This window comes from Anomaloglossus baeobatrachus, chromosome 5 (genome assembly GCF_048569485.1).
Source record: "Anomaloglossus baeobatrachus isolate aAnoBae1 chromosome 5, aAnoBae1.hap1, whole genome shotgun sequence".
Lineage (NCBI taxonomy): Eukaryota > Metazoa > Chordata > Amphibia > Anura > Aromobatidae > Anomaloglossus > Anomaloglossus baeobatrachus.
Window position 1 is genome coordinate 293,792,100 of NC_134357.1, and position 23,534 is coordinate 293,815,633.

General features: G+C 45.9%; 2 protein-coding genes across 7 annotated transcripts in view; one reads left to right on the forward strand and one right to left on the reverse strand.

Annotated features, from left to right (window-relative positions):
• SPHK1 (sphingosine kinase 1) overlaps positions 1 to 23,534 on the reverse strand; it is a 113,095-nt gene that overhangs the window by 24,016 nt on the left and 65,545 nt on the right. For all 5 annotated transcript variants that reach the window (XM_075349576.1, XM_075349574.1, XM_075349577.1 and 2 more), the window contains one exon: positions 12,631 to 12,777. In XM_075349576.1, the coding sequence (XP_075205691.1) occupies positions 12,631 to 12,777 (147 nt within the window). The remainder of the gene's footprint in view (positions 1 to 12,630; positions 12,778 to 23,534) is intronic.
• Positions 2,221 to 8,444, forward strand: LOC142311295 (uncharacterized). Of its 2 annotated transcripts, XM_075349572.1 has the most exons (3): positions 2,221 to 3,766; positions 6,089 to 6,220; positions 7,117 to 8,444. In XM_075349572.1, the coding sequence occupies exons 1-3, from the start codon at positions 3,097 to 3,099 to the stop codon at positions 7,710 to 7,712; spliced, it is 1,398 nt and encodes a 465-aa protein (XP_075205687.1). In that variant the 5' UTR covers positions 2,221 to 3,096; the 3' UTR covers positions 7,713 to 8,444. The 2 variants fall into 2 exon arrangements, with proteins under 2 accessions (XP_075205687.1, XP_075205685.1); XM_075349570.1 differs by having other exon boundaries at positions 2,221 to 6,220.

Consider the following 23,534-nt stretch of genomic DNA (forward strand, 5'->3'; position numbering starts at 1 on the left):
CGATCCCACCAGCGATCTGACCTGGCAGGGATCGCTGGAACGTTGTTATATGGTCGCTGGTGAGCTGTCAATCAGGCAGCTCTCCACAGCGATCAGAGATCAGCCACCAGCGACCCGTGTAACGACGCTGTGCTTGGTAACCATAGTACACATCAGGTTACTAAGCAAAGCGCTTTACTTATAGTTACCCGATGTGTACCTTGGCTACATGTGCAGGGAGCCGGCTTCTAGAAGCTGCGGACGCTGGTAACCAATGTAAATATCGGGTAACCAAGCAAAGCACTTTGCTTGGTTACCCGATGTGTACCTTGGTTACCAGCGTCCGCAGAAGCCGGCTCCCTGCACATTCAGATCGTTGCTCTCTCGCTGTCAAACACAGCGATGTGTGCTTCACAGCAAGAGAGCAACAACCAAAAAAAGGTCCAGGACATTCAGCAACGACCGTCGACCTCACAGCAGGGGCCAGGTCGTTGCTGAATGCCACACACTGCGACATCGCTAGCAAGACCACTGTTGCGTTACAAAAACCGTGACTCAGCAGCGATGTCGCTTAGTGAGATGTGGCCTTTAGTGCATGTGCATACGTCGATTGTTCACATGATATTCTACTTCCAGTTACTGTGTACACTAGGCTTTCCAAATACCAGATATTATGACTAACAGTTTTTACAAGTCGAAATTTTGGCCACTCTCAAAAAAACTAACGAGTACTCATAGGGTTCTATTGCACTCCAAAGATTTCCCATAAATGTGTATTTGTAACGCCTGCCTGGATCCACAGACTCAGATGGGCTGTAAAGGGGAGGCTAGAGGGAAGCCACTCACCAAGCAGGACCCCAGAACCCTGAAACCCTTTAACCCCTATACAGGGATTTGGAATTACACAGGGAACTGGAGATCACTACCTGTGGAAGGCTGCAGTCCGATGAGAGTAGTAGTCAGGCAGGGTCAAACCAGGAATTGCGGAACAGGGACAGAATCGGCAGGCAGTGACGTAGTCAGCAAACGTAGCAGAGGTCAGATCCGGGTCGGGCAGCAAGGTACAAAAACAGTAGGCAGAAGGGTAGTCAAAAACTCGCAGAAGTCAACACACAGGAATCACCAACAGAATAGGACGTAACAGGAGCCAGGAAAATCAGAACTATATCTGGCAGTGGTCATGTGACAGGAGGGGAAATAAGAAGGGTGTGGTGTCTTCCCATTGGCTGTAGCTGAACGCTGGCAACTTCAGCTGGAAGACACATGACACCCACAGTCAGCCAGCGGTACTGCAGATCCCAAGCTAACCCAGCCCAGTGGATGATCGGAGCCTGCGCCCACTGGTGCCGCTGGCATCGACTTCTCTCCCATCACCAGCACCATCCACGGCAGGAACACGGCGTCGCCTGGCGATCGGAGCAGAAGTCACTGGAGCAGACTCCGGCGGTGACGTAACAGTATTTGAATATTGAGTGCTTTATTATGAATACTCTTTGACTGGTGAATACCAGCCCTATGGCTTTTTAAAACCTTGTTTGGCTTATTTTGGTATACTAGAATGTATTTTTTTTTTTAAGGGGATCCGTTTGGTTTTGGCATATTTCCTTTTCTCTAGATATTATGCATTGTTGATATGTTACAGGTAGATACCTTTACAGGTAGTGCCCTCTACCTTAGGTTATCCTGATGATGATGATGACTGGTAACAACAATTAGCAGTGCCACCTTGTAATATTTAAAGGATTTACTGAGAGTTATAAGTTCATAGAATACAAAACTAGACCGCATGGACTGATTGGACACTGCAACTGATTGTTTTGCACTGCTTGACGCGATACCCATATACTGCTGTTGGCCCTGGTGCTATATCCGTGTACTGCTGTTGGTCATGGCACTGTATCCGTGTACTGCAGTTGGCCCTGGCGCTGTATCAGTGTAACGCTGTATTTGTTAAATAATCTGTAATTATGTTGGGAGTATTATACTCTTGTATTCAGTGTGTGGCAGAAAGATGAGCCATCAGTGTGATTTGTATTCCGTGCAGATATATTCTACATCTTTGAAAATGCTGTAATTTCATTATATACTTGTATAGCACCTATGTACATGACCTGTACTTAAAAAATGTCCCCATGTTTGTGTCAGTTTCCTCTGGGTACTCCAGTTTTCCTCCCATACTCCAAAGACATACTGATTGGGAGTCCCAAAGGGTACAGCGATTATCACATCTATAATTCAGGGGCATGTCAGTGTTTTACTGAATGCACCCTGACTGCTGTGCCCGGGTAGTAAGGGGTTAAGTCCCCCTCTCATGTCCGATTCTCCCTCCTCCCCTTCCAAAGGGTTTGTCCAATGGGAATATTCCCATAATCCCTTTCTTCCCCCCCTATAAATATTCCCTCTTTTCCGGGATCCGGTCTCTCCTCACCTTGTGAGATCCGGACGGTGCTGTCAGCAGCCTTCCCGGTGAGAGATGACCGATTTGCTCAATCAGGCTGTCAGGGACAGACTCAGGAGGGAGGGAGATGCATGGCTTGCTGCTATATTGGGTGAGCAGCGTTCCCCTCCCCCTGAGGCTCAACCGCACGCTCCGGCCGGCGGGCGGCCTGCCCGCACAATCCGCCCTCCGGAGCGTCTCAGCCCTGCATGTAGCTCCCCACTGCGCATGCGCGCGGGGCGCGCGCGCGCCCGGCGTGCACGCGTTCCTCGTGCACGGCGGGCGCGCGCGAATCGCCCTGTGGCGTCCCCACACCCGCCCCCAGCAGTGAACGCGGCGGCCGCAAGCCTATCATCACCCTCAGGCAAAGCGGCGCCGCTTAGTTTAATAAATAACGTCCCTGCGCGCCAAAACCCACCTGCTACAACTGCCCTGCTGCACCAGCTCACCCCTCCTCCCTGCATAGCGCCCGCACCTTATAGGATGGGAGGTAATCAGAGCCGCAGCTCCTCGTCGGCTGAGGAGCATGCTGATAGTCTGCAGCCCCCACCATCTACTGTGTTCCCTTCTCTGTCACACTGCACTACTTCAGAAGTGTGCAGGGTGGGGGCTGCTGCTTCCTCCAACATCATACCTTCCCAAATGTCAATACATTCCATGAACCCGGGGGGGGGGGGGGAATGGCTTTGCCACCTGCCGCAGCTGCAGTGATGGCCTTACCTCCTGCGGCTGCTGCGGTGATGGCTTTGCCTCCTGCGGCGCCCGTAGTGACGGCTGTGCCTCCTGCTGCCCCTGGAATGATGGCCTTGCCTTTTGCAGCTCAGGTGGGTATGGCTTTGCCTCCCGTGGCTCCGCAGGTGCTGCCGTTCCAAACGGCTGCGCCTTCGGCGATGGCATTGCCAGCCGCAGTACAACCGGCGATGGCTGTGCCCCCTGAGCTGCAGAATTTACCACGGGTTCTCCCTGTTCAGGATGCTGCGGGTGCTGGAAGCACGGCCCGCGGTAGGCGACGCCGCGGGCGCGGAAACCGCTCCGCTGCCTCCGACTCCTCCTCACGTTCTCGCAGCCCATATAGACGCAGGCGGTACAGTAGGGATCGCAGTCGCCGCTCAGCTTATTCTGAGCGGCGGTCACGTTCATCGCGGAGAAGCCGTAGGTCTCGCTCATCAAGATGGCGTTCGCCATCAACCACGGCTGAGTCATCCGGCGACTCCATTACTTCCAGTAGGCGCTCTCGTCGCACTTCAAGCCGCCGGAGAGATGCCGAACCCTATTTGGTTCAACCACAGGCTGCCGACTTGGTAACGGCTCCACATGTATCGGTGAATCCCACAGATGCTCCAGCGGTCGGTGAGTACAACTATTCTGGGGCTTGGGGAGGTGATAATACAGCTATGTCTTTAAAAGCGCTGTTAGCTCATTTAAATACCCCGGGTAATAAAATACTGGTTAACCCCCTATTACTTGGAAATCAGCCCGAGAAGAGATTTCAGCCTCCTCCTCGGGCTGATATACATAAGGACACGTTCTTTTGTGGTATGTCCCCTTTGGGCTCTCACCTTGACCCAGAGACGGTCAACAAAATATGGGCTAATGATTACATAGACATTTGGTCGCTTGTTTCCACTGACCAATTTACGGTTGACAAAGAGAGGCGTTCCGCCGAACGTCCTTTTGACAAAAAACCCAGGGTCGCAAAAACTATCAATAACTGGCTGCAAGCCTTTTTTGTATTGGGAGGTGTAATGGGTCAGAAGCACCCCGAACGCTGTTCGGAGCTTTTTATATATGTTGATTCCATTTATAATGCATACAAAGCGCACGGCGGATCTGCGTGGTGGCGTTATGATGAGGATTTCAGGCGTCGTTTAGCCCTGCAACCTCACTTGGGTTGGGGGGTTAAAGCTACTGATTCCTGGTTGCGCCTCATGATGACTCCTAAAGCCCCCTTTCATTCCGCGGCCCCTGGCAACTCCGCCGGTTCCAGTTCAGTGGCCGTCCGTAGACCCGGCACATGTTGGCAATTCAACGAAGGGCACTGCCGATTCTTTGGTCTCTGCAGGTATAAACATGAATGTTCTGCTTGCGGAGGCCCCCACGCAGCGGCAAAATGCCCTCGCCCTTCGGCGAAATTGCCAACAAAGCCGTCAAACCCACCTGAGACTCGGGACGCCGGTGAGCGTAGCCGAGATGGGGCCGTGGCTCGACCGGTACCCCAATAAGGATGCGGCGGCGCAGCTGCGCTTCGGCTTCTCTTTTGGTTTCTTTATTCCTTTTAAACTTAACAGACACCCCCTTTTTGCCCGTAACCTAAAGTCTGCGACGGAGCTTCATGCAGTTTTACTTGATAAAATAAACTGTGAGTTAGAAAAAGGCAGATTAAAGGGCCCTTTTGCATCACCCCCTTTTTACAACTTACGGGTGTCCCCGCTGGGGGTCGTCCCGAAGAAGGAGCCTGGGAAATTTCGTTTAATTCACCACCTTTCACATCCGAAAGGTTTGTCTGTCAATGATGGTATACCCGATTCGGATGCGTCAGTCACGTATGTCTCTTTCGACAAAGCTGTTGCGTTAGTTAGGCAAGCGGGACCGGGGGCTTTGATGGCCAAGTCAGATATTGAGTCGGCTTTCCGCCTTCTCCCGGTTCACCCGGATTGCTACCATCTGTTGGGATGTTTCGTAGATGGTTTTTATTATTACGATACATGCCTTCCCATGGGTTGCTCAATCTCTTGCTCATACTTTGAGCTATTCAGTTCTTTTTTAGAATGGGCCGTGAAGGTGGAATCTGGTTCCCAATCTATTATTCATTATCTTGATGACTTTCTTTTTGTTGGCCCTCAAGATTCCACCCATTGCCAGCTTCTATTGGATTCGTTTTGCAGTTTGATGTCCAGATTTGGTGTTCCTTTGTCGAAGGACAAAACAGTAGGCCCCTCCCAGGTTCTTTCCTTCCTCGGTATTGAAATAGATTCAAATTCAATGCTATTCCGCCTCCCGGATGACAAGGTAGTAAAGCTGCGCTCTCTGATTATGGGTTTTTGTTCGGTTCGTAGTGTGACCCTTCGTCAGATGCAATCTTTGCTGGGCCTTCTTGTATTCGCCTGTCGTGTCATGCCAATGGGCCGAGTTTTTTCCCGGAGGTTATCACTTGCCACTAAAGGCATTCGCCTTCCTCATCATCGCATCAGGATTACCCCCTGCTTGAGAGCTGATTTGTTTATCTGGAATGATTTTCTATCCAGGTATAATGGTCAAACTTGTTTTCAGGATAACTTTCTTTCCAATGAAGAAATATCACTTTTTTCCGATGCATCGGGATCGTTGGGTTTTGGCGTTATTTTTGGCGAGCAATGGTGTGCTGAGCAATGGCCCCAATCTTGGCACGACAGAGGTTTTGTGTCCAACCTGACCCTCCTTGAATTGTTCCCCATAGTAACAGCTGTTGTGATCTGGGGGCCAGCCTTCAGAAATAAACGAATTTTATTCTGGACTGATAATATGTCTGTTGTGCACGCGATAAACCATCTGACTTCATCCTCTTTGCCAGTCTTAAAGTTACTTAGATTTTTTGTGCTGCAGTGCCTCGAGCTCAATATGTGGTTCAGGGCTCGCCATGTTCCTGGCAGGTGCAACGCTATCGCTGACTCACTTTCCCGTTTTCAATTTCAGAAATTTCGGCAGCTGTGTCCTCGGGCACAACCAGAGGGAATGTCGTGTCCACCCAGCATATGGGACCTGCTGGAATGCAGCTGATGCCTTTGGTGACGTCTTCACTGGCCCCGAGGACTTGGCTGGCTTACGGTAAGGCATGGGATGAATGGCTAATTTTTGCAGCTAATTATCCGGTTTCTACCTCTGATTCGGCTAGACTGGACGTTACCTGCCGGTATCTATACCATCTGTATAAAAAAGGTGCTTCCTGCGCGGTAGCGCGGAACCGATTGTCTGGGCTTGCTTTTCATTTCAAACTCCGAGGTTGGTCGGACGTTACTAAGTTTTTTATAGTTCAGCAAGCAGTTAAGGGGTGGGGTAGGGGGCAGCCCATAAGGGAGTGTAGAAGGCCGGTTTCCTTTAGCCTTCTTTCTCGTATCATCGGACATATCTCCGCTGTTTGTCCTCCTCCTTTCGAGTCTGCCCTCTTTTCCGCCTCTTTTGCTATTGCCTTTTTTGGCGCATTGCGCATTAGTGAGTTGGTTTCTCCTGCCAGAGGCACTCATGGGGGCCTTCGGCACGACGACATCGCATTGTGTAATGGGGGTTTACGGATTAGAATTCGGAAATCTAAAACCGATCAAACCGGAAATGGCTGCTGGATATCTTTGTTTGCTATTCATGGTCCGGTATGCCCTGTTACATTGACCCTTAACTATATCGCTTTGCGCCATGGTAATTCTTCCTTCCTGGTCCATGAAGATGGTTCCCCCCGACGAGATTCCAATTTTTAGCCGTTTTTCGAAAATGTTTGCGGTTCCTGGGTTTGCCCGCCGGCGAATTTGGTACTCACTCCTTTCGGATTGGGGCGGCGACTGAGGCCGCCCGGGCGGGATTGCCTAATGAAGTCATACAGCGCATAGGCCGGTGGCGTTCTGCGTGTTTTGCGAGATATATTAGACCAGAATTACTGCTTCTTTAATCAATTTTCTTTTGCACAGGTTTGCCTTCTTGTACATGTGTCACTGACAGTTTTCTTCTTTTAGGAGCTGCCAAACCGGTCATTTGGTTATTGGGACACTCCTATATTTTCTGGGCAGGACAGCGGGCTGAGAATCGACCTGGAGGACGTGCCCTTGGCTTTCGGGGCTTCGAAGTCAATTGGAGAGGCGTCAGGGGTCTCATATGGCCTCAAGTTATACCGGAGGTTGTGGAAATTGCGAGGTCTGCTTTAACTCCGGTGGTCCTCGTCATTCACGCCGGGGGAAATGACCTCGGTGCCCGCCGTTTGGCGGAGCTTATCACCACAATGAGGTCTGACGTGGACAAGTTTCATGCCTTTTTTCCTGAACTTGTCCTTGTTTGGTCCGAGGTCATTTCCCGGCCTGTCTGGCGAGGGGCCGAAGGAGCTGCAGCTCTGGAGCGTTCGAGGCGGACACTCAACTCACGTATTTCACGTTTTGTCCGCTTTAAGGCAGGGATCGTCGTTAGACACTGGCAATTGGAAGGGGACAATTCCTCCCTGATGTTGAACGATGGCGTTCATTTGAATAATATTGGCCTGGACATATTTTTATCAGGCCTGCAAGACGGTATTGAGCAGGCCTTGTTCATTATGGGTGGGGGTCGGAGCACAGTCTAGGGCCTCTGCTCCTCCGTGGCGGTTTCAAGGAACACAGTTCAATTACGAAGGCTAAAGTGCGCCGGAAGTCCGGCCTGGCACAAAGTTTCGTTTTGAAAGTGGTTATTTATAATGGTTAATTGTGCTGTGACCGACCTCCATCCACAACAAAAGATGAGAGATGTTTACCAATTTTATAAAGCTCTCCTAATAAAGTTTGTATTTTGGTTAACTTGTCTCAGAGTGGTTAATCGGACATGGGAGGGTTTTTGGTTGAGGGTAATCTGGTCTCAGCAGTCTTCAGGGGCATGTCAGTGTTTTACTGAATGCACCCTGACTGCTGTGCCCGGGTAGTAAGGGGTTAAGTCCCCCTCTCATGTCCGATTCTCCCTCCTCCCCTTCCAAAGGGTTTGTCCAATGGGAATATTCCCATAATCCCTTTCTTCCCCCCTATAAATATTCCCTCTTTTCCGGGATCCGGTCTCTCCTCACCTTGTGAGATCCGGACGGTGCTGTCCCACCCTCCCTCCCTAGTTTTTGGTTATTCTTTTACAGTCACAGCGGTTTCAAGGAACACAGTTCAATTACGAAGGCTAAAGTGCGCCGGAAGTCCGGCCTGGCACAAAGTTTCGTTTTGAAAGTGGTTATTTATAATGGTTAATTGTGCTGTGACCGACCTCCATCCACAACAAAAGATGAGAGATGTTTACCAATTTTATAAAGCTCTCCTAATAAAGTTTGTATTTTGGTTAACTTGTCTCAGAGTGGTTAATCGGACATGGGAGGGTTTTTGGTTGAGGGTAATCTGGTCTCAGCAGTCAACGTGGAATTAATGGAACTATAACACTGAGTAAGATAAATTAATAATAAAAAAGGTATAACTATGTGTTATTAGTGGTGTTCCAAAGGACTCTAGGAAACATATACCACATTAAATGGCACTAATTCTGGATACTTTATTTTATGGGTGAAGAACGAGCATGTAACGGAGTGAAGCCTGCAGAAAACGATGTGGAATGAAAAGGAGCACACAAAGAGGGAGCCAGTTAAAAATTTGAATTCCACCCTTTCCTAGACCCCCTATACTCATTTAAGAGACATACTAATGTATTAGCGTGCAAGACATTCTGGACAATTGTTTGCTTTCAACTTTGCATGAACAATTTGGATAAAGGCCCCTTTCTGTTCTAGAATGATTGTGCCCCAATTCACAAATCAAGGTCCAGAAAGGCATGATTGGGCAAGTTTGGTGTGGAAGAATTTGGTTGTACAGAGCACTAACCTCAACCACCGCGACCGCCTTTGGGATGAAATAGAACACAGGTTGCAAACCCTGCCGCTTATCTAACATCAGTGTTTGGCTTAACTCCACTCGTGGAAGATTGGGCAAAAATTCACACAGAAGAGAAGCCGTTTAGCTGAAAAAAAGGAAACCAACTCCATATTGAATACATAGGCATTCAATATGGGAAGTAACGGAAGGTAGGTTTAATGTGGAAGTATTCCAATAATTTCCTCCATATAGTTTAGATGTACTCTATAATACATAGGAAGAGTTGGTGACTGCTGTAGTAATATGGCTGTATAGTAGATAGTATGGGGGATGTAATTGCTGTAGTGAAGTGACGTTAGAAAAGGGGATTGACACTACACTAGTGATACCACTGTAAAACAGATGAGGTGAGGACACTGCTGTAGTTACATGGCTGTATAATAGGCAGGAGGAGAGAAAGTAACTGATGTAGTAAGATAGTTGTATAATAGGTAGAAGGAAGGAGTGATGTATCTGTAAGATAGGATGGGTACTACTACTGTAGTGATATTGCTACTCAGGAACTTAGAGATGCTCAGTGTCGCACCCAGGGATATGAGGTACTCTGTCTCGGGCGGTGTATAACTGAGGAATGTCACTTTGGTGGCCGTTGCCCGGTTCCGTGCCCTGGGCCCTTTTAGTAAAGGGGATGCATTTACAAGGATTAGATTAGTGTTCACATGCGACGCCACTTGCGGTGTTGCGGCTATGTGGATGGAGCCGCCGCTGCACAATGTCAACTACTGGGGCTGGTGTATATGGTAGCCTGGATGGTAGACCCTCCGCAAGGAGGGCCGGGCCCCAGAGGGTAGGTGTAATGACGGGTGTCAGAAGAAGGTAGTCCACATAAGGGGTTCAGTACAACTGGTTCTTTACTCACTTTCTGGTGGTAACTGGTTACCAGAGGCCGGCTGGTTTCACCTTCAGGTCCCCTTTGTCCCAGTGTAGTATTCTGGTACCTTCTTCCCCTGCACCTGTCTCTGGTTAGTGGGTCCCCCTGGCATAGAGCAACTAGGGGTCCCCGTCCGGTGGTGTTTCTTTCTACTGTTGTTCATATGATGGTAGTGTGAACCCTGTGGGTTGGAGTCTCTGGTCCTGTCCCCGGCTCTCTTTGCTACGGAGTCTCGGATATTTAGGGTCAGCGAGGTCCTTGATGGTCCCCTCGCTGTGCAGGTGTTAACAGGCCTGCTTGGAGCTTCTGCCTGTCCTAGGGTCCAGTACCCTGTTGGTGCATAGTTCCGGGAGTACTCCACCGGCAACTACCCTCCTGGGCACCAGGCTACTGTCAACTCTGTGTCAGTGCATCTCCTCCTGTCCACCTTCACTCCTCGGCTCTTCAGACTATCTGCCTGTCTGTCCTTAGTCCGCCTCTCCCACCTGGTCAACTAGTGGACTGGCTCCACCTCTAGGCAGCCATCCACTGGTCTGACCCTAGCTCTGTACCATTGTATGGCGGATTTTTGGGGAAAACTGGGATTACCTGGAGTGTTGTGTGTGATCGGCACTGGTTTTCCGGGGCCCTAGGGGGTAGGCCCTGCATCCTGGTGAGGATGCAGAACCTTGTAGCTCCCTGATGGCTTCCGGAACGCTACACTCCGCATACAAGTGAATGTAAAAACATAGCAGTAGAAGCAATAGGGGAGTATCGGTACAACCATGTTCCAGAGCAAGTGCGCAACGGCAGGGAGAATATGAACTAGAAGGATAAGCAGTAGTGATGAGCAGCACTACCATGCTCAGGTGCTCAGTATTCGTAACGATTAGTGAAGAGCAGCACTACCATGCTCAGTACTCGTAACGATTAGTGATGAGCAGCACTACCATGCTCAGATGCACTGTACTCATAATGAGCAGGTCAGATGCTTGGATGGGCTCAACTCGAGTAATGAGTATAATGAAAGTCAACGGGGAACAGCATCTTTTCTCAGAAGAACCCAATCAATTTCAATAGGCAGCCACCATCTGTATAAAATGTATGGGACCTCAAGTGTCCCCCAATAGAAAAAAAATTAAAACTAAATCGGTAATTTGAATTACAACATCCAATCCTTTTGGTCTCTCAGGAGATAAGCTACATAGGTTTCTAGCAACCGCTTTCTGCACCTTTCCAATTGAGAATATAGGCACGCTCAGACAAATTGAGCATGCATGAATGTATAGAGAGGAATATAGAGAAACAGCCATCAACTGAAAGCTATCAGAGTTTCATCAGTGTGTCAGTCTTTAGATGCCAAAACCAGGAGTGTTTCCAAAACACAGAAAAGGTTTCAGTCTTTCAAATATAGTTTTTCTCTGTAAATTCCACTCGTGGTTTTGGCATCCAAACACTGACGAAACACTGATGCAAAATACTGATGTGTGAAAGGGGCCTAAGCTGATGTGTGAAAGGGGGAATGTTAAGGCATTGGCACTTTTACCATCTATGAGGGAATCGGTATATTTCTCCAAGACTAGAAACATGAAGGCTGCTTGTTTTGAAGATTGCAGAATGTTCGTTCATATGGGTCATTCCTGTGCAATTTCTCCTGATAAAATTATAAAGATCCTGCTGTTACACACATCAGGATGCTGAAAGGATAAAGTCCCAAACTAGCCGCATGGGTTAACGTGGCCTTAGGGGTGCTTCACACACAGCGAGCTCGCTGCCGAGATCGCTGCTGAGTCACGCTTTTTGTGACGCAGCAGTGACCTCATTAGCGATCTCGCTGTGTGTGACACTGAGCAGCGATCTGGCCCCTGCTGCGAGATCGCTGCTCGTTACACACAGCCCTGGTTCGTTTTTTTCAAAGGCGCTCTCCCGCTGTGACACACAGATCGCTGTGTGTGACAGCGAGAGAGCGACAAATGAAGCGAGCAGGGAGCAGGAGCCGGCGTCTGGCAGCTGCGGTAAGCTGTATCCAAGATAAACATCGGGTAACCAAGGTGGTTACCCGATATTTACCTTAGTTACCAGCCTCTGCAGCTCTCACGCTGCCTGTGCTGCCGGCTCCGGCTCTCTGCACATGTAGCTGCATTACACATCGGGTTAATTAACCCGATGTGTACTGTAGCTAGGAGAGCAAGGAGCCAGCTCTAAACAGTGTGCGCGGCTCTCTGCACATGTAGCTGCATTACACATCGGGTTAATTAACCCGATGTGTACTGTAGCTAGGAGAGCAAAGCTAAGCAGTGTGCGCTGGTAACTAATGTAAACATCGGGTAACCATACCCGATGTTTACCTTAGTTACCAGTGTCCGCAGCTTCCAGACGCCGGCTCCGTGCAGGCGCAGGGTCGCTTGCACGTCGCTGCTGGCTGGGGGCTGGTCACTGGTCGCTGGTGAGATCTGCCTGTTTGACAGCTCACCAGCGACCATGTAGCGATGCAGCAGCGATCCTGACCAGGTCAGATCGCTGGTCGGATCGCTGCTGCATCGCTAAAGTGTGAAGGCACCCTTAGGTGCAGACTGAAAACAAGTGGAAGTATAACAATAGTCATTTTCATGATGACCTTCCCATCATGGTCTGTACAAAGCTACAGTACTGGGTCACTACCCCCACAGCACAGGAGTAACAAAATAACCTCAAGGTCTTTCACCCTGTTCCAGGTCAACGTCCAAAAAAATGCAGTGATTTAACCACAGGCTTACCTGTCACCAGCAGAGTGAAGTGGGCATTGGCCTCTGTTAACATGGGCATCACGTGGGTCTCAAAGAGAGTGAATGCTTTGCCGGTTCCTCCACGGGGATTGAGCAGCACTAAAAATCGAGCTGGAGAGGGCAATAGTGGTGGGTGATCTGTGATTGGAAATAAAGACACCATCAGTTATTAATGTACGATATACAGCATTATTCTCTCTAGATACACTATGATTGCACGGTTTGGATTTTAAAACCCCACGTTTTCTGATCGAATATTATAACATACTTTATGTTTCAATTCCTCACCGCTTTATATCTGGGGCTATTTCTATAACAGAGGATCACTCAACTGGGTACAAAGGGGTCCACTTCTCAGCTAAGTGCAAGAGTAGGTCTGTAAGGCTGCTTTCACACCTCTGGTTTTAGCAGAGCCGCCCAATCCGGCTCTAAAACCTATGCAACGAATGCAGTGACAATACCGCATTGTTTGCATAAGTTTTTGACATGCGGCCTGTCCGGTTTTTGCCGCTTGCGGCACGCTACTGAGCATGCGCAGTGGAAAAAAACGCATTCGGCGGCCGGATGTGGTGTTTGCCGCAGGACGCCGCATGCGGCGTCCATAGGCATGCATTGCAAATCGCGGCGCGTCGGCCGGATGCGGCGCAATGCGTTTTTTTTTTCGCAGGACAAAAAAAACGTGCCAGGCAACGTTTCATCCGTCCGCCGCATCGGCTAAATCTGCCGCATGCGGCAAAAAACGGACCGAACGCAAGCCCATGCGGCACAATCCGGCACTAATAAAAGTCTATGCAAAAAAACGCAACCGGCGGCAAAAAAAAAACGGTTGTGGTTTTTCTGCAAAGCGCCGGATTGTGCCGCACAGGAAAAACTGGAGGTGTGAAAGCAGCTTAAGAAATGTATACTCCTACCCCAAAAAATATGCAGTTGACACTTGGATTTATGCCACTTGTGCAGCAGATGTGTCAGCGGATCTGCACGACATTGTGATCCGATAGAGCTAATCAGGGGCCTTTCTGTGCAGCTTCTGCACAAGATTTGACATGAATATCCTTCTAGTACAGCGTAGACCACAAGATATACAGATTTCTTCCTGTTGAGAATGTGAATGGGGTATAAAATTCCATTAATCACTTGCACTGAATGCAGAATGTTAGCGGATTTAAAGAGCGTTTAGGATTTCATTAGGATAATCTGTGCCTAAGTCCTAATCAAATTCCAAATGTGTGAAAGGGGCATCAGGTTTTTCTGCCTCTGCATGTAGACAAATGTGTAAACTAATCTGAAAAATGAGTAATTTAGAAACATTGTATATTAGAAAGTTGTATCAGATTTCTTATGTACAGTCATTAAAGGGTAAATCCCACCTTGTCCATTCCTGGGACCCCCACTGATCTCAAGAACAAGACTCTGAAATGTCCCATTAAGATAGAGTGCTGCCCAAAACATCAACTGATCACCTCATCTTTGCTGCCAATTATGCATTTGTACAATTTGTGATATAGATTATATATATATATATATATATATATATATATATATATATATATATATATATATATATATATATATATATATATATATATATATATATATATATATATATATATATATATATATATATATATATATATATATATATATATATACATATACACACATACACACATATACATACATACACACACACACACACACACACACATATGTTCATAGTAGAGTCAAGTTGATAAAATACATATAGACAGAAAGGAGGAAATACAATCCGGATTCTGCATAAATCACTACATTTTGACAGCTTTGGCTCTGTGTTGAACATTTTCCGCATTTAAATAGCGTAAATACACCAGTCACATCAGGTCTAAGATATATTTAATAGTGTATGCAGTTTGTATAATGAAATCTGGTGACAGATCTGTCTTAAAGGGGTGGCCCGGTGAAAGCAAATCATCCCCAATCCCAAAGGTAGACGATAATTTGTTGATCAGTGGGGTCCGATTGCTGGGAACCGCACCGATCAGTAGAAGAGCTTTTATGGAGTGGCAGTGCACATGCTTGACCACTGCTTCATTTCATCTATACAGGGCTGAGTGCTGATATTTTTCCAGCAAACCCACAAAGAAAGTTTGTATTTTAGGAAAGATTTTCATGGGACAACACTGAAAATATGAAATTTGATACAATGTATAGTCAGTGTACAGCTTGTATAACAGTATACATTTGGTGTACCCTCTAAATAACACACAGCTATCAATGTCAAAACCTCTGGCAAGAAAAGTGAAAAAAATTGTCAAATTATGCTATTTTTCCTCCCCGGTGTCATAACTCATTAGTATAACAAGGTCTCGGGTGTGAATGGGGAGCAGGTGTGGTATAGTGGCACTGGAAGTTCAACATGGCACCTCATGGCAAAGAATTCTCTGAGGATCTGACAAAAGCATGCTTGCTCTACATAAAAGATGGCCTAGGCCTTAGGCTATAAGAAGATTGCTGACACCATGAAACTGGGCTGCAGCATAATAGCCAAGACCATACAGCAGACTAACAAGACAGGTGCCACTCAGAATAGGCCTCACCATGGTCAACCAAAGAAGTTGAGCTCAAGTGCTCAGCATCATATCCAAAGGTTATCTCTTCAAACTAGACATATGAGTGCTGCCAGCATTGCTGCAAAGGTTAAAAGGGGTGGGGGAGGGTTAGCCTGTCAGTGCTCAAACCATACGCCGCCAGGTGAGCAGTAGAAAGACAAGTGTGTCTTGCTTACAGGCAATTGTGGTGGCAGAGTCATGGTTTGGGGCTGCATGAGTGCTGCAGGCCGTGGGGGAGCTATAGTTCATTGAGGGAACCATGAATGCCAACATGTACTGTGACACACTGAAACAGAGCATCAACCTCTCCCTTAAGAAACTGGTTAACAGGGCAGCATTCCAACAAGATAAAGAAACTGAGGGTAAAAAGGTGCTGGACTGGTCAAGCATGTCTCCAGACCTAAACTGTATTCAGCATCTGTGGGACATCTTCAAACGCAAGGTCTCCAACATCCAGCAGCTCCATGATGTCGTCATGGAGGATGGAAGAGGATTCCAGTGGCTCCTGTGACGCTCTAATGCAGAGGTCCCCAACTCCAGTCCTCAAGGCCCACCAACAGTGCAGGATTTTGGGATTTCCTTAGTATTGCACAGGTGTTAATGTAATTACCTGCCCAGGTGCTGGTTCCAACAGCAGTGCAATGCTAAGGAAATCCTGAAAACATGCACCGTTGGTGGGCCTTGAGGACTGGAGTTGGGGAACCCTGCTCTAATGAGCTCTGTGCCCAAGCGAGTTAAGGCAGTGCTTGAAAATAATGGTGGCCACATAAAATATTGATACTTTGGGCACAATTTGGCCATTTTCACTTAGGGTTGTACTCCCTTTGGTTGTCGGCGGTTTTGACATTAATAGCTGTGTGGAGTTATTTAGAGGGGACACCAAATTTACACTGCTATACAAGCTGAACACTGACTACTTTGTGAAAGTGTCATATCTTCAGTGTTGTCCCATGAAAAGATATAATAAAATATATAATTTATATATGCTCATACATATTCTTTTAACACATACCTGGGGGTCTTTATCTGGTTTCAGGCTGTGATTTTAGGATAAGGTCTCATGTCCAATAATTATCCGTTTGAAATGGAAGGAAAAAAAAATGTATGGCTATATAACTTATATATTTTCCATAGTCTTCAGTGTTAAAAAGGATCCAGCTGCAATAGTTTTTTTTAGCTACACAAAAAAAGTTGAGTCTGTAGTTGAGTGGCTTGATCCGTTACTGGACATGTGATCTCAGCTTTATAGAGGCCAGCCATCGTGCTAATGGCAACCACATCTACCGGCTCTATCACTCCAGTTCTGTTAGGGATTGAGGGCGTTGATTGCTGGGATTAGAATTTCTCTGAACCTGGCATTTGTGGGTGCAGAGTGGCTATGTGCTACATCTGTCTGATCACATAGCCTCAGTGGCAGTAACTGCAAAATCAACTTCATACAATAGTACGAAGTAAGAAGACATAGCAAGAAGATCAAAGAAGTTCTTTGTTAATTAGTGTATAAGCTATAGACCCTGGGAAGTGACTGGCTCACCTAGAGGTGCAGGACCTTTAGGCTATGTGCCCAAGCTGCGGAAAATGCGCAGATTTTGCCGCGGATTTCTTGCGGAAAAGCCGCGGATTTTCCGAAAATCTGCAGCAGCGGCACTTCCAAGCCATTTCAATGGCATTTTGGAAATGCTGTGTCCATGCTGCGGATTTTTCCGCGGCGGATTTTGATCCGGAAAAATCTGCAGTATGTCAATTATTGTTGCGGATTTTGATCCGGATTTTGGCTATAGAATTGGGAAAAAAAAAATCTGCATCAAAATCCGCGGCAATTCCGCGGCAAAAAAAAAAAAAGGTGCGGATTTCATGCAGAAAAATCCGCAGCAACATTCTACCGTGGACACAGCCTAAGGCTATGTGTCCACGGTAGAATGTACCTGCGGATTTTTCTGCATGAAAATCCGCAACTTTCGCGGCAAATCTGCACCTTATTTTTGCCGCGGATTTGTCGCGGATTACCGCTATTTTGCCGCGGATTTTTTTTTTTCCCCCCATTCTATACCCAAAATCCGCACCAAAATCCGCAAGAATAATTGACATGCTGCAGATTTTTCCGGATCAAAATCCGCGGCAAATCCGCAGCGGAAAAATCCGCAGCATGGACACAGCATTTCCAAAATGCCATTGAAATGGCTTGGAAGTGCCGCTGCTGCAGATTTTCAGCAAATCCGCGGCAAAATCCGCGCAAAATCCGCAGCGTGGGCACATAGCCTTATAGTCAGTTATTGTGTTAGTGCTCAAACACAATGGCACAACCTTTGGTCCTCTGGAGGGACTGGCTAACTTCAATGGATATGGGAATCAAAGAGACCGAATTTTAACAAATATAAACCCACCAGTTTGGCCAACTCTCCAAAATACATATTTAGATAGAAAATGGCTAAAATTAATGTTCAAGTATGACACACATCATGTTAAATAACATTTAGACCTTGTCATGTGCTAAACATGTAAAATGCAATATCTGCAAAATTGTATTTGGTGGATACAGATATTTCTAAGGTACACAAAAATATTTAGGAGTGAAAATGTTAAGTAAGGGATAGAGGATCTGCAAAGTTTACTTTTCCTTATCAGCTGCACACAGCTTGGTTCTTGCCATGATCAACAGATTAACACAGCCCCTGCAAACCTAAATGGGAAGCCCTTTCAATAAGCGCTTAAAGAACGCTTCCACCATACAGGTTTTCAGGGTCCTGTGTCGCAGTGAGTTTTTCTCCCAGATCGCCACAACACCCCAGCTCCTAATTTCCTTTTGCATTGAAGATATGAGGACATGACCAAAATACCTAAATGGGTGACTGCTTCATCAAGGTACAGAATTGGACTATTTCCCAAAACTAATTAAAAAGTCTACAATGAGGAGCAGTGTTGCGGAAAAGCAATGCCTGTACTATTAGGCAGCATTATGTTGCTGAGATGAAGCAGATGTTTAGAACAAAAAGACCCTGTAGTGGGAAAACCACCATAACACAAAAACATGCTTTTTTTCTTTTTAACCAAAAAATAAGGTCAGGCTTACATTTTCATCCAGAAATTAAGATCAGCATTAGAGTTTCATCCATAAATAATGGATGATTTTCTGAACGAGCCCTTACATGTAGTATTTTATTGGCCGATTTTACCGAATATCAAGAATAGGTCCTATAGAATATATACAGGAATCTTTTTTAACGTGAACTTCTGTTGGATAATGATATGAATGTGCAGATATAAAGATAATCTGCAGGCTAAAAGAGTTAGAAAGGTGCACGGCCACAGTTCTGAAAGAGCATCACCAGGCCAAAAAAAAAAAAGAAGTTGATCCCTCCCAAGAGCCATAGGCTTTGTCATATAGGTGTTGGGGCGCGGCTACAGCCACCACTTACAGCAATGTTGGCGAAGCTTGTCACTACACCCTGGCACTTAGTCTAAGGCCGGTGTCACACTTGCGATTGCCTTGCGCGAGTCTCGTGGTGCATCACCCGTGACGGACTCACACTCTCCTCACATGAACGGGACAGTTGCATGCATCTCTATGTAGCGGAGATGCTCCTGTGAGGAGAATGTGAGTCCATGTCGTGTGGTGAACCACGAGACTCGAGCGAGATACATGAGAGGCACTTGCAACTGTGACTCTGGCCTAACAGCCGGCTATGCACTGATACATTGCAGAGTGAGCTGTCAATCAAAGTGTCAGGGCGTCAGCAGCAGCTTCGGCACTCCTGTATGACAGATACAGGTATGACAGCCGGGCACCTGCAGATTGTATACAAGGCAATACTGTTATCCCACCTGACAGGCTCCATTTGAAGTGGACCTGAAAACATTGCACAGGCAGCATAAACCAGACACTCGATGTTTAATTGTATTCAAGTAGGTCACATGCATGAGCCATTAGGAATACACCATGACTTTTTTTGCTCTTAGGAGTACTAGCACACTACGATATCGCAGGTGCGATGTCGGTGGGGTCAAATCGAAAGTGACGCACATCCGGCGTCACTGTCGATATCGTAGTGTGTAAATCCTTTATGATACAATTAACGAGCTCAAAAGCGGCGTAATCGTATCATCGGTGTAGTGTCCGACATTTCTATAATTGCGCTGCAGCGACGGTACGATGTTGTTCCTCTGCAGCAGCACACATCGCTGGGTGTGAAGCCACAGGAGCGAGGAACATCTACCTGCGTCATCGCGGCTCACGCCGGCTATGCGGAAGGACGGAGGTGGGCGGGATGTTTACGTCCCGCTCATCTCCGCCCCTCCGCTTCTATTGGCCGCCTGCCGTGTGACATCGCTATGACACTGCACGACCCACCCCCTTAGGAAGGAGGCGGGTCACCGGCCAGAGCGACGTCGCAGGGCAGGTGAGTGCATGTGAAGCTGCCGTAGCGATAATGTTCGCTACGGCAGCAATCACAAGATACGCTGCTGCGACGGGGGCGGGAACTATCGCGCTCGGCATCGCAAGCATCGGCTTGCGATGTCGTAGTGTGCAAAGTACCCCTTAGATTTGTATGGTAAAAAAAAGTCAATTAAAAAACAAAAATGGAAAAAAAAAAAAAAAAAAAAAAAAAAAATCGCCTGGTGGTGACAGGGTTAAAGGGAACATGTCACTTCCCCTAACACTATTAATCTGTAGCTATGGGGTTAATCTGCACAGCTCCGCCAATAACCTGTTAAATGCCTCTAAAGTTTAGTCAGCGGCATTAAATGCACACCGGCAGGGGGGTTGCGTCATTCTATGCACTCAGTGGCGCACCCGTGGCGTGATCGCGGAGCACAAATGGGTTTCGATGTATAGTGATCTTACAAATACAGTTAAAATGTAAAAAATAAATAAATAAAAAAAATATATTTAATATATATATATACACACACACATACATATATACATACATACATATATACATATACACACATTATATATATATATATATATTATATATATATATATATATATATATATATATATATATATATATATACACACATACATACATACATACAGAGTGGTCCAAGAGTAGGTGGATAGCATGTGTGATAGGGTTATCAAACATGGTGTAAAGTGAAACTGACTCAGTTGCCCTTCAACCAGATTCCACCTTTCATTTTCCAAAGACTGTGAATGATGAAAAGCGGAATCTGATTGGTTACTAAGGGCAACTGAGTCAGTTTCACTTTACGTACACCATGTTTGATAACCCTATTACACATACTGTCCGCCTTCTATTGGACCACCCTATAAATATATATATATATATACACATACAAATATACACACACACACACACACACACATACATATGCCAATGTATGTAAAGTGCTATGGAATTAATAGCGCTATATAAATGAATAAATTATTATTATTTTATATATAAAAATAAATCACCCCTTTTGTCCCTTGAAAAATAAAGTAATGGAGAAAGATACATTTGGTACCGTTGCATTTGTAAAAGTCAGAGCTATCAAAATATAAAATAATTTAATCTGATCGGTAAATGGCGCAACGATTAATGTGAAAAGCCAAGATTAATTTTTTGGGGGTTGATGTACCGTTGCAATAACAGGTGAGCAAACTTTGTATGTACACCAAAATGGTATCAGGAAAAATGTCAGCTCAGGGCACACACACACACACACACACATGAAAAAAAAAATAAATTATATATTATCATTTATTTTTTTTAATTTATTTATTTTTTTTAACATTTTTTGAATTTTTTTTCACCACTTAACAAAAGCAAATACATAAAAATAATATGTTTGGTATATGCATAATTGCACTGGAGGATCATAATGCCAGGTCAGTTTTACCATATAGTAAACTTGGTATCATTCAAAAGTACAATTCGGCCTTCACATGGCTAATGTGGATGTAAAAATTAAAAATAAATGATGGAAAAACAAAAACTAAAAAAAAAAATAAATTAAAAAAACAAAACATGGAAATTGACAGCGGCGTGAAGCAGCTAAAGTGAACCTGGCGGCCGATACACGTTGCTCTTATATGCTAGTCCTAAAGCGTCCGGCTGTACACTGAAGATGGTGGTTGTGCTTGGAATGTGTCCTAACCTGTCACACCCGTCTGACTGTTGTCCCCTGGATAGGAGCTACACCTGCTGTTTGTTACCTGTGCACAGGGTAACCATCTGGAAACAGGTCATTGATTCACTGGTGTGCAAACAAAGCACTCAGTGGCGGTGTGACAACATGTGACAACTTAGTGCAGGCAGCATTGTTTAATGGAACATGAAAAACAATCATTCAGCATAACCAAAGGGCATCTAAATTATATACAATATAACCCTAATATAGGAAAAGTAAATATTAAAAGATACATAGGCATATACCGCCATATAATGCAAGATCCATGTGATACTCTTATGGAGATACCCTAAAGGGCCGCACCGCTTTTATGGGAGAGTATGTACACGCTGCGTCATTTTTAGGCAGGTCTGCTCCAGAACACAAATGCGAAAGTTATTAATAATGTTAAAACGACTCGCTGTACAGTATTTCTGAGTGTTCTTTTAGTCGCTTCAAGCAGTTAAAACAAGTAACCTGACCACTTTTTAGGCAGATTAAACTTTGAAGCCGCTCAATAATGTGAAAAAAAAATGGTGGTAAAGCAAGTAAAAGAAAGCCACCTAAAAGAGCCAAAAGAAGATGCCGTGGATTTTCTGTATGTAATTCGGTTTTAGAAAGTCTGCTGCATATAAGGCCATTAGGAATAGATCTTTCAGATAGATGCCATTGTCCCGGTTCATCACAATCCAGCATGGCCAATGGTCTTTGTAAGGCTGCTTTCACACATCAGTTTTTTGCAATCAGGCACAATCCGGCGCTTTGCAGAAAAAACGCATCCTTTTTTTTGCCGTCGGATGCGTTTTTTCCTCAAAGACTTGCATTAGCACCGGATTGTGCCGCATGGCCTTCTGTTGTGTCCAGTTTTTGCTGGATGCAGCATATTTAGCCGATGCAGCGGCCAGATGGAACATTGCCTGGCACATTTTTTTGTCTGCGGCGAAAAACAGCATTGTGCCGGCGCGATTTACAATGCAAGCCTTTGGACGCTGGATGCGGCGTCCTGCGGCAAAAACTGCATCTGGCTGCGTTTTTTTTTTTTTTTTTTAAACTGCGCATGCTCAGTATCAAACCACATCCGTCAAAAAACGGACGGGCCGCATGGAAAAACTTATGCAACAGATCAGTTTTTTTCGCTGCATCCGTTGCATAGGTTTTTGAGCCGGATTGTGCCTGATACAAAAAAAACTGATGTGTGAAAGCAGCCTTTCATCCCATTGTCCTATCCTGCCTTTCACAACTATTGGAAAGCTGGCTGTTTCACACATCCGGCATTTCACCGGATTACCAAATTCGGCACACTCCAGTACAGTGTGATACAGTACAATGGCATTGCGGCAACCTCCGGTCACAAGATGTCATGTGACCGGAGGTTGCCGCAATGCCATTGTACTGTATCACACTGTCCTGGAGTGTGACGGATCCGGGAATCCGGTGAAATGCTGGTTGTGTGAAACGCCTAGAGCTATTGGAAGCTGTCCATAATGACAGTCACCCAGCTCTCCTAGAAACATCTAGTAAAAAATAAATATCAGACCCCAATATTTATCTCTATAAAAGCTCATTGATTCCTGTGTATTTGATTTTTCTCACTTTATTGGAAATTCTGGTAAAAAAAGGAGTCACATTTAATATACATCAGAGTTTTCAGATCTAACCTTAAAGGGATTGTCCAGTGAAAACAAGTTATCACCGATTTGTAGTATGGGTGGGGTACTAGCGTTGGGGTCCACAGAATGGGGAATTTTATGGATTATCCTCTTACAAAATGGAGCGGCAGGTTGGAAGTTCAGGACAGGATGAAAGTGCCTTTCATTCTCTATGAGGCTTCAGGAACAAGAAGAACGCAACGGGCATCAGCCGCAGAAAAAATTAATATTGCCCCCATATATTTGAGTCCAAACAGTCAGACCCCACCAATAAACAAGTTACCACCTATCCCATGTATGAGTAATAACTTGTTTTCACCAGAACACCCCTTTAAACTTCACCATTTCCCTTTCTTTATGCAACTTTGGTTCCCAAGAAACATGTAGTCTCAAAAAGTGTCACTAATCTACACAAGGACATGCGGTGATCACTGATAACCAGGTCTACACCCATCCCGGAGGAGAGTATTGAGAGCAACCAATCACATTACAGCTTTCATTATTTTTTATGTGGAATATTATATTTTTGTTCATTTTGGAT